Here is an 11,818-nt window from a genome sequence, read left to right on the forward strand (position 1 = left end):
GAAATTAAGTTTAATCGATATGAGAAATTTGGTTTTAATTGCGTAGTTCAAACATTTGTTATGATTAGAAATTTTACAACAAAAACGGGTATAAATGCGGCGTTTCGAGATAAAGGGAGCTTAGATTTTCACGTATGAAATTATATAGAATCTGTTCCCCTAAAAACTTATCCCTGTCAAATAATTAAAGCGAAAAAATAGAAAATGAGCTTTTAACATTTTAGTTTTTCAGGGTGGAAGAGATAAGAACACTTATTTCGAGTAAAATGTCGCTTTACTACTCCTAAAATGAGGTCCCTCATTCTGATTTGTGGTTTTAAAAGCAGTGTCGTATTTCAGACATTTATCATACATTCAGAAAAGGTGTTCATATGTGTGTTGTTACATCTTGTATAAGTTTTAAACTTCAATTCCAACTCGAGTCATAATAGTCCTTGATTTAGCTCTTTGTTCCGAAACGCCGCATTTATACCCGTTTTTGTTGTAAAATTTCTAATCATAACAAATGTTTGAACTACGCAATTAAAACCAAATTTCTCATATCGATTAAACTTATTTTCAAATTGCAATACATAAAATAATTTCTAATTTCTGGCCCTTTGTGGGTTTGAAAAAGTGTCCCGGATTGTGTATAAATGCAGTTTTTTAAGGACTGCGAAGCAAAACTCGTTTTTGTATAATATCTGTTCCTTTTTTGGGGACAAACGTTATTTGGGAGTAGATTAGTTCTGGAATAGTCAAACTCAATCGTCCAATTTTTTAAGACTAATTATATAGTATTTCACTAAATCGTAACTCACATTTGGAAATTGGAATGGTCGGATAATACAATACAGTGTATAAAAACACACCATGCTGAATATTCGTTGAAACCATGTGAAAATTCTCCAACTATTTCTTTGTAATCATTTAACCTTAGGCTCAGAAAGGCAAAAAATAGGCCCAAAAAGTTTTAAAAAAATCACGTAAACTTAATTAGAGAATCAAAATATTGAAATTAAGCGCGAGATGCAGCGCGTGCTGGCACGTGAGCTAGCGCGTGGTTTAAAAATATTTTATTTGAAACCTATACAAAAAGGCCAAGTTAACCTTACACTACGAGAAATGAGATACTATACCTTTTCAGCCTTTGCTAGTGCTGTAAAGTTAGGCTGTGAAAAAAGTGCACCCCCTTATTCGCGAAACCTTGGGTCTAACTCGCAAAAATATTTCCACCTCATAGAGTTTAACATTACGATTTCGGATTGAGTATAGATCGAGATAGGGAGTTGCCTATCCTGTAGCGTGAAAACAAATTTCTTGATGATTATGATATAAATCAGATATTACAAAAATGTATGGTTGCGTTACCATTTCGCCAATTTCGGTTAATGCTAATTACAAATGTGAATTTTATAGTTCCTCATTGGATAAAATTATCAGTTTTACAGTCAAGCTTGATGAATCAGATTGCAATGCAATTGCTGTAAGTTTTATTTTTTTTAAGAATTGTAAAGGAATAGATTTTTTTTTCTATCAACTTTGTTCTACGATAAGTTTATAAGGTACGTTCCATAAGTACGAGTGTACTTCCTATACAAGTTCGTAATGCTGGAGACTTGCAGCTCGAGCTAGTTCGAGAACGACGGTGGTTAATTTTGCAATCCATCTTATTATTATTTAGTCTGCATTACTCAGCCTTTGACAGCAGCGCCTCACCACCAGGCGTCGCTTTACCCTGAATCTATGACCTACTTCACTCGCTTCATGACGAGCTTAATGTTTAAGCAGTTACGAACTTATCGATGAACATAATCTTATGAACTTGTGTTGTTAATAATTGGTACTTTAGAAGGAACTAGTTTAAGAAGTACTTTTTTATTTCTAATTATTTTGCAGACATGCGAGTTCCTTCTGTGTATCTTACGAAAATGCACTCCAAAGTTTTTAGAACTGTTTTTAAACGCTACTCGACGTAACTCCAACTTCAAAGTTTTAAAAACGTGGCTGCTAAAAGGGTTAATGGAAGGCGTTGATGACAAGTTGCCACTCCTCGCTATTCAAATTATTAAAGAAGTTATTAAGGTATTTATAACATGGAGAATAAATTAATAATATTTTCGAATTGAAGAAAAATAAAGGAAACCTTCAGCTAACATAACTGATTACGCCTTTAAAGAACGGAATCCTTTTTCTAAACATATAAAAGGAATTAAACATAAAAATTAAATTAATAAATTACATTAGCATTTAATTAGTTATAAAAAAAATCCAGGACTACTGCGCCACCATCCGCCATTGCAGGTTTAGTAGCGTCTGCTAAATCGAACTAACCTTACCCTTACCTCTCTCGGCCTGTGAGAATTCAACCAATTCCGTTTGGGTTAAGAGAGGTTCGATTTAGCAGACGCCACGGATGGCGAGGCAGTAGTCCTTGATCGTTTTTAAGACTAATTGAATGTAATTGAATTATCATGTTGTAATAAGAGATCATTTACTTATTTCATTTTAATATTTGCTTCCTTTTATATGTTTAGAAAAAGGCCGTTCTTTTAAGGCATAGTGTTTTGTTACCTGCACTTTTCTATTAAATGCGATGCTAATTAATAGATTAATGGCGTCACCAATGATATCCTGGCCTCTGTTAAGAAAGTGGAGCTTCTTGAAGTAATCAACCAGTTTTTTCTCGAGAAGGAAATTAACAGTTCAGCGACTGATGTCTTAATATTCAAGTACAATGTTTAAATTTAGGCTCGGGTAAATACCGAGTTTTATTATTCCTATAAAATCCTGTGTTTTTCAACCTGTTCTATATTATCCTATAATTTCTTCATTCGGAGATATTTCGCGAACGTTTCATTATGCGGACTGGTCTTATAGTTACTAGAAGCCCAAGTTCATAAGCTATGTTCCGTTCCAGAAGTTTGTCACTGCATGTTACAAACTGGAGCTTGTCATGAATAGATTCTCGTAAAACGACGCCTGGTGAGTGGGGCGCTGCTGTCAAAGGGGGCTTAGTAAAGCAGACTAAATAGGACATAGATGCGGAAGTTCTGCAAAATTAACCACCACCACCGAGTGTAGGCCTAATCAATTCACTTGCTTCCGTCGTTCTCCCTCAAACTAGTTATCTCGAGCTGTGTAAGTTTCTCAGTAGCATTACGAACTGTATAGGTATAGTGAAGTCATGCTTATGGAAGGAACATATCACTTATACACTTACGTCGATGATGTTAATGCCATGAACTTCTGAAAGAAATCTTTTGATTTTTTTTAGTTCTTTGCCAAAATATAGAATCCCGCAAGGTCGTAGCCCAAGGATTAAATAGTTTTATTACCGCGGTTTTCGAGCCGAAATTGATTTTTAATTGCCATAGTAAGAAGTGCGAACTGGGGTAATTACGGCGTAAGGTATTGCAAAATTCTAAAATTTAATTGTTCATTAATTCTAGCATGGTCATTGCTCTTCAAGCATCTTATATATTAATTAACGCCAGGGATATCTTCACGCCTGAGGTTCAAGAACTTCTAAGAAAATTTAACGAAGTAAGTGAAAGTTTTTTTTTTATTTTAAGCAATGCTTAATCCAGGATTCATGGAAACCTGGAAATACATTTTTGACTAAAAACTCTGGGAATTTTAAACGATTTTCTTAAAATTCAGGAATATTATACGAGCATTGTTGGTCCTATATTTTCCTAAAAAACACTTTTTTTCCTATAAAATCCCATAATTCCGGGGGAAAAAATCCAATTTTTTTCCTGTAAGGAATTTAAATTTTTGGCTGGGCTCCCTGGCATTTTGTTACCTATGATTCTGAATTGTGTTACAATTTTCAAATTTATATTTAGGAAAATGAATTGGAAAGCCTATTAGCTTTGGGTCTATCTAACAATTCACCTGCTGTCCTGAGGTCTGCGTCATCACGCTTGATTTCCGCCATGGAAAACTCTCAACCCACGTCACTTAATTATCTGTACGATAATTATTTATATTCATTGAAACTCTTTTTCAACTTGAATTATTTTCTTTTCGTTTCAGGGCAATTCTCCAAAAGGTAATTGAAAACAACTCCGAAAATTCCAATGATTCCTCGCTCTCTAGGATCAGTCCTTATTTATCAAATTCAACAATTGAAGATGATTTCTCTAATGAAGTAAGTCAAGCTTAAGTTTATAAGTGATATGTTCCTTCCATAAGTATGAGTGCACTTCCTATACAAGTTCGTAACGCTACTGAGAGACTTACAGTACTCGAGATAACTAGTTCGAGGGAGAACGACGGAAGCGAGTCAATTGACTAGGGCTACACTCGGTGGTGGTGGTTAATTTTGCAGGACTTCCGCATCTATGTCCTATTTAGTCTGCATTACTAAGCCTCCTTTGACAGCAGCCCCACTCACCAGGCGTACGTCGCTTTACCCTGAATCTATGACCTACCTAGGCCACTTCGTGAGAAGCTCCAGTCTGTACCCAGTGCCCAAACTTATGGAATGAACGTATGACGGAGAGAACTTATGAAATTTCAGAGAACTTAAGATCTAGAGGTGAAAGCGCGCGTTTGAAAAGATCAGTCACGAACTGTAGAGCGCGACAATTAAAAAGGGGTTTAGTAAATTAGTGATCATCTGTCACTCGATGTAGCGCCATTTGGCCTCGCGCTATTGTGTATAATTCATTCAGTATTAATTAAAGGAAAAGGGCAGCTTGCATAACTGATTATACTTTAAAAGAACTGCTTTTTTTCTAAATATAAGTGGAATTAAATATTTTTTTAAAAAATAAATGACAATCTTACTACAATATGATAATAAGTGGATTTAATTAGTCTTAAAAACGATCAAGGACTACTGCCTCGCCATCCGTGGCGTCTGCTAAATCGAACCACTTCTTCTTTCCCCCCTCTACGTCTCTCTCCCTCAGCCTGTGAGAATTCAACCAATCCCGTAGGGGTAGGAGGTTTGATTTAGCAGACGCCACTAAACCAATGGCGGATGACGAGGCAGTAGTCCTTGATCGTTTTTAAGACTAATTAAATCCACTAATTATCATATTGTAGTAAGATTGTCATTTATTTTTTAATATTTTCCTAAGAGAATAGTCCTCCTTTTAAGGGCTAATCAGTTATGTCACCTTAACATTTCCTTTACTTTATAAAAACTAGATGAGAGATTCTTTACTGGCGACGAGAGTATCAAGAAAAGGACGCGGGGGCGATGGACTATTGCGTGGCTGTATGAGGTTAAATTTTCATATTTTATTTTTATTATTTCAGGATGTAAGCGTAAGTATAAGAGAATATTACGAAAGGCGACTCCACGAAAACTATGTGAGTTAAATTTTATTTACATTAGCTCGTATGGGGATCGACTAATCTGCTGAATGTCTGAACGTCTGAACTGCTGAAAATAGTAGAATTCCTACTATAAAATTCTCCCATCCTACCAAACCGTAAACTGTCTGAACCTTTTTGACTATTTTGCTGAAATGCCGAATTCTGAACAGTGAACATTGAAATTAAAGTAAGAGATCGTCTGAACCTTTTTGACTATTTTGCTGTAATGCCGAAATCTGAACCTAAATTAATGTAAGATAGAGACCGTCTGAACTTTTTTGACTATTTTGCTGAAATGCCGAATTCTGAACCGTGAATATTGAAAATGAAGTAGAATGGAGACCGTCTGAACTTTTTTGACTATTTTGCTGAAATGCCGAATTCTGAACCGTGAATTTTGAAAATGAAGTAGAATGGAGACCGTCTGAACTTTTTTGACTATTTTGCAGAAATGCCGAATTCTGAACCGAAATTAATGTAAGATAGAGACCGTCTGAACTTTTTTGACTATTTTGCTAAAATGCCGAATTCTGAACCGTGAATTTCGAAAATGAAATAGAATGGAGACCGTCTGAACTTTTTTGACTATTTTGCTGAAATGCTGAATTCTGAACCGTGAACTTTGAAATTAATGTAAGATAGAAACCGTCTGAACTTTTTTGAATAATTTGCTGAAATGCCGAATTCTGAACCGTGAATATTGAAAATGAAGTAGAATGGAGACCGTCTGAACTTTTTTGACTATGTTGCTGAAATGCCGAATTCTGAACCGAAATTAATGTGAGATAGAGACCGTCTGAACTTTTTTGACTATTTTGCTGAAATGCCGAATTCTGAACCGAAATTAATGTAAGATAGAGACCGTCTGAACTTTTTTGACTATTTTGCTGAAATGCCGAATTCTGAACCGAAATTAATGTGAGATAGAGACCGTCTGAACTTTTTTGACTATTTTGCTGAAATGCCGAAATCTGAACCGAAATTAATGTAAGATAGAGACCGTCTGAACTTTTTTGACTATTTTGCTGAAATGCCGAAATCTGAACCGAAATTAATGTAAGATAGAGACCGTCTGAACATTTTTGACTATTTTGCTGAAATGCCGAATTCTGAACCGAAATTAATGTAAGATAGAGACCGTCTGAACTTTTTTGACTATTTTGCTGAAATGCTGAATTCTGAACCGTGGACTTTGAAATTAATGTAAGATAGAAACCGTCTGATTTTTTTTGACTAATTTGCTGAAATGCCGAATTCCGAACCGTGAATTTTGAAAATGAAGTAGAATGGAGACCGTCTGAACTTTTTTGACTATTTTGCTGAAATGCCGAATTCTGAACCGAAATTAATGTAAGATAGAGACCGTCTGAACTTTTTTGACTATTTTGCTGAAATGCCGAATTCTGAACCGAAATTAATGTAAGATAGAGACCGTCTGAACTTTTTTGACTATTTTGCTGAAATGCCGAAATCTGAACCGAAGTTAATGTAAGATAGAGACCGTCTGAACTTTTTTGACTATTTTGCTGAAATGCCGAATTCTGAACCGTGAATTTTGAAAATGAAATAGAATGGAGACCGTCTGAACTTTTTTGACTATTTTGCTGAAATGCTGAATTCTGAACCGTGAACTTTGAAAATGAAATAGAATGGAGACCGTTTGAACTTTTTTGACTATTTTGCTGAAATGCTGAATTCTGAACCGTGAACTTTGAAATTAATGTAAGATAGAGACCGTCTGAACTTTTTTGACTAATTTGCTGAAATGCTGAATTCTGAACCGTGAACTTTGAAATTAATGTAAGATAGAGACCGTCTGAACTTTTTTGACTAATTTGCTGAAATGCCGAATTCTGAACCGTGAATTTTGAAAATGAAGTAGAATGGAGACCGTCTGAACTTTTTTGAATATTTTGCTGAAATGCTGAATTCTGAACCGTGAACTTTGAAATTAATGTAAGATAGATACCGTCTGAACATTTTTGACTATTTTGCTGAAATGCCGAAATCTGAACCGAAATTAATGTAAGATAGAGACCGTCTGAACATTTTTGACTATTTTGCTGAAATGCCGAATTCTGAACCGAAATTAATGTAAGATAGAGACCGTCTGAACTTTTTTGACTATTTTGCTGAAATGCTGAATTCTGAACCGTGGACTTTGAAATTAATGTAAGATAGAAACCGTCTGATTTTTTTTGACTAATTTGCTGAAATGCCGAATTCCGAACCGTGAATTTTGAAAATGAAGTAGAATGGAGACCGTCTGAACTTTTTTGACTATTTTGCTGAAATGCCGAATTCTGAACCGAAATTAATGTAAGATAGAGACCGTCTGAACTTTTTTGACTATTTTGCTGAAATGCCGAATTCTGAACCGTGAATTTTGAAAATGAAGTAGAATGGAGAACGTCTGAAGTTTTTTGACTATTTTGCTGAAATGCCGAATTCTGAACCGAAATTTATGTAAGATAGAGACCGTCTGAACTTTTTTGACTATTTTGCTGAAATGCCGAATTCTGAACCGTGAATTTTGAAAATGAAATAGAATGGAGACCGTCTGAACGTTTTTGACTATTTTGCTGAAATGCCGAATTCTGAACCGTGAACTTTGAAAATGAAATAGAATGGAGACCGTTTGAACTTTTTTGACTATTTTGCTGAAATGCTGAATTCTGAACCGTGAACTTTGAAATTAATGTAAGATAGAGACCGTCTGAACTTTTTTGACTAATTTGCTGAAATGCTGAATTCTGAACCGTGAACTTTGAAATTAATGTAAGATAGAGACCGTCTGAACTTTTTTGACTAATTTGCTGAAATGCCGAATTCTGAACCGTGAATTTTGAAAATGAAATAGAATGGAGACCGTCTGAACGTTTTTGACTATTTTGCTGAAATGACGAATTCTGAACCGTGAACTTTGAAAATGAAATAGAATGGAGACCGTTTGAACTTTTTTGACTATTTTGCTGAAATGCTGAATTCTGAACCGTGAACTTTGAAATTAATGTAAGATAGAGACCGTCTGAACTTTTTTGACTAATTTGCTGAAATGCTGAATTCTGAACCGTGAACTTTGAAATTAATGTAAGATAGAGACCGTCTGAACTTTTTTGACTAATTTGCTGAAATGCCGAATTCTGAACCGTGAATTTTGAAAATGAAGTAGAATGGAGACCGTCTGAACTTTTTTGAATATTTTGCTGAAATGCTGAATTCTGAACCGTGAACTTTGAAATTAATGTAAGATAGAGACCGTCTGAACTTTTTTGACTAATTTGCTGAAATGCTGAATTCTGAACCGTGAACTTTGAAATTAATGTAAGATAGAGACCGTCTGAACTTTTTTGACTATTTTGCTGAAATGCCGAATTCTGAACCGTGAATATTGAAAATGAAGTAGAATGGAGACCGTCTGAACTTTTTTGACTATTTTGCTGAAATGCCGAATTCTGAACCGTGAATTTTGAAAATGAAGTAGAATGGAGACCGTCTGAACTTTTTTGACTATTTTGCAGAAATGCCGAATTCTGAACCGAAATTAATGTAAGATAGAGACCGTCTGAACTTTTTTGACTATTTTGCTAAAATGCCGAATTCTGAACCGTGAATTTCGAAAATGAAATAGAATGGAGACCGTCTGAACTTTTTTGACTATTTTGCTGAAATGCTGAATTCTGAACCGTGAACTTTGAAATTAATGTAAGATAGAAACCGTCTGAACTTTTTTGACTAATTTGCTGAAATGCCGAATTCTGAACCGTGAATATTGAAAATGAAGTAGAATGGAGACCGTCTGAACTTTTTTGACTATGTTGCTGAAATGCCGAATTCTGAACCGAAATTAATGTGAGATAGAGACCGTCTGAACTTTTTTGACTATTTTGCTGAAATGCCGAATTCTGAACCGAAATTAATGTAAGATAGAGACCGTCTGAACTTTTTTGACTATTTTGCTGAAATGCCGAATTCTGAACCGAAATTAATGTGAGATAGAGACCGTCTGAACTTTTTTGACTATTTTGCTGAAATGCCGAAATCTGAACCGAAATTAATGTAAGATAGAGACCGTCTGAACTTTTTTGACTATTTTGCTGAAATGCCGAAATCTGAACCGAAATTAATGTAAGATAGAGACCGTCTGAACATTTTTGACTATTTTGCTGAAATGCCGAATTCTGAACCGAAATTAATGTAAGATAGAGACCGTCTGAACTTTTTTGACTATTTTGCTGAAATGCTGAATTCTGAACCGTGGACTTTGAAATTAATGTAAGATAGAAACCGTCTGATTTTTTTTGACTAATTTGCTGAAATGCCGAATTCCGAACCGTGAATTTTGAAAATGAAGTAGAATGGAGACCGTCTGAACTTTTTTGACTATTTTGCTGAAATGCCGAATTCTGAACCGAAATTAATGTAAGATAGAGACCGTCTGAACTTTTTTGACTATTTTGCTGAAATGCCGAATTCTGAACCGAAATTAATGTAAGATAGAGACCGTCTGAACTTTTTGACTATTTTGCTGAAATGCCGAAATCTGAACCGAAGTTAATGTAAGATAGAGACCGTCTGAACTTTTTTGACTATTTTGCTGAAATGCCGAATTCTGAACCGTGAATTTTGAAAATGAAATAGAATGGAGACCGTCTGAACTTTTTTGACTATTTTGCTGAAATGCTGAATTCTGAACCGTGAACTTTGAAAATGAAATAGAATGGAGACCGTTTGAACTTTTTTGACTATTTTGCTGAAATGCTGAATTCTGAACCGTGAACTTTGAAATTAATGTAAGATAGAGACCGTCTGAACTTTTTTGACTAATTTGCTGAAATGCTGAATTCTGAACCGTGAACTTTGAAATTAATGTAAGATAGAGACCTGCTGAACTTTTTTGACTAATTTGCTGAAATGCCGAATTCTGAACCGTGAATTTTGAAAATGAAGTAGAATGGAGACCGTCTGAACTTTTTTGAATATTTTGCTGAAATGCTGAATTCTGAACCGTGAACTTTGAAATTAATGTAAGATAGATACCGTCTGAACATTTTTGACTATTTTGCTGAAATGCCGAAATCTGAACCGAAATTAATGTAAGATAGAGACCGTCTGAACATTTTTGACTATTTTGCTGAAATGCCGAATTCTGAACCGAAATTAATGTAAGATAGAGACCGTCTGAACTTTTTTGACTATTTTGCTGAAATGCTGATTTCTGAACCGTGGACTTTGAAATTAATGTAAGATAGAAACCGTCTGATTTTTTTTGACTAATTTGCTGAAATGCCGAATTCCGAACCGTGAATTTTGAAAATGAAGTAGAATGGAGACCGTCTGAACTTTTTTGACTATTTTGCTGAAATGCCGAATTCTGAACCGAAATTAATGTAAGATAGAGACCGTCTGAACTTTTTTGACTATTTTGCTGAAATGCCGAATTCTGAACCGTGAATTTTGAAAATGAAGTAGAATGGAGAACGTCTGAAGTTTTTTGACTATTTTGCTGAAATGCCGAATTCTGAACCGAAATTTATGTAAGATAGAGACCGTCTGAACTTTTTTGACTATTTTGCTGAAATGCCGAATTCTGAACCGTGAATTTTGAAAATGAAATAGAATGGAGACCGTCTGAACGTTTTTGACTATTTTGCTGAAATGCCGAATTCTGAACCGTGAACTTTGAAAATGAAATAGAATGGAGACCGTTTGAACTTTTTTGACTATTTTGCTGAAATGCTGAATTCTGAACCGTGAACTTTGAAATTAATGTAAGATAGAGACCGTCTGAACTTTTTTGACTAATTTGCTGAAATGCTGAATTCTGAACCGTGAACTTTGAAATTAATGTAAGATAGAGACCGTCTGAACTTTTTTGACTAATTTGCTGAAATGCCGAATTCTGAACCGTGAATTTTGAAAATGAAGTAGAATGGAGACCGTCTGAACTTTTTTGAATATTTTGCTGAAATGCTGAATTCTGAACCGTGAACTTTGAAATTAATGTAAGATAGATACCGTCTGAACTTTTTTGACTATTTTGCTGAAATGCCGAATTCTGAACCGAAATTAATGTAAGATAGAGACCGTCTGAACTTTTTTGACTATTTTGCTGAAATGCCGAATTCTGGACCGTGAATTTTGAAAATGAAATAGAATGGAGACCGTCTGAACTTTTTTGACTATTTTGATGAAATGCTGAATTCTGAACCGTGAACTTTGAAATTAATGTCAGATAGAGACCGTCTGAACTTTTTTGACTATTTTGCTGAAATGCCGAATTCTGAACCGAAATTAATGTAAGATAGAGACCGTCTGAACTTTTTTGACTATTTTGCTGAAATGCCGAATTCTGGACCGTGAATTTTGAAAATGAAATATAATGGAGACCGTCTGAACTTTTTTGACTATTTTGATGAAATGCTGAATTCTGAACCGTGAACTTTGAAATTAATGTCAGATAGAGACCGTCTGAACTTTTTTGACTATTTTGCTGAAATGCCGA

At 34.9% G+C, this 11,818-nt stretch overlaps 1 protein-coding gene across 1 annotated transcript; it reads left to right on the forward strand.

Moving 5' to 3' along the window:
• Positions 1–1,333: 1,333 nt before the first annotated feature.
• On the forward strand, positions 1,334–5,316 carry LOC149624220 (uncharacterized). Its single transcript, XM_089852251.1, has 8 exons — positions 1,334–1,465; positions 1,879–2,064; positions 2,590–2,683; positions 3,257–3,374; positions 3,432–3,525; positions 3,831–3,955; positions 4,021–4,135; positions 5,254–5,316. Exons 1-8 carry the CDS (start codon positions 1,334–1,336, stop codon positions 5,314–5,316), a joined length of 927 nt encoding a protein of 308 aa, XP_089708377.1.
• Positions 5,317–11,818: the final 6,502 nt, after the last annotated feature.

Source organism: Phalangium opilio, unplaced genomic scaffold (genome assembly GCF_054372755.1).
Source record: "Phalangium opilio isolate 3A_F unplaced genomic scaffold, DU_Popi_V2 ptg000106l_1, whole genome shotgun sequence".
NCBI lineage: Eukaryota > Metazoa > Arthropoda > Arachnida > Opiliones > Phalangiidae > Phalangium > Phalangium opilio.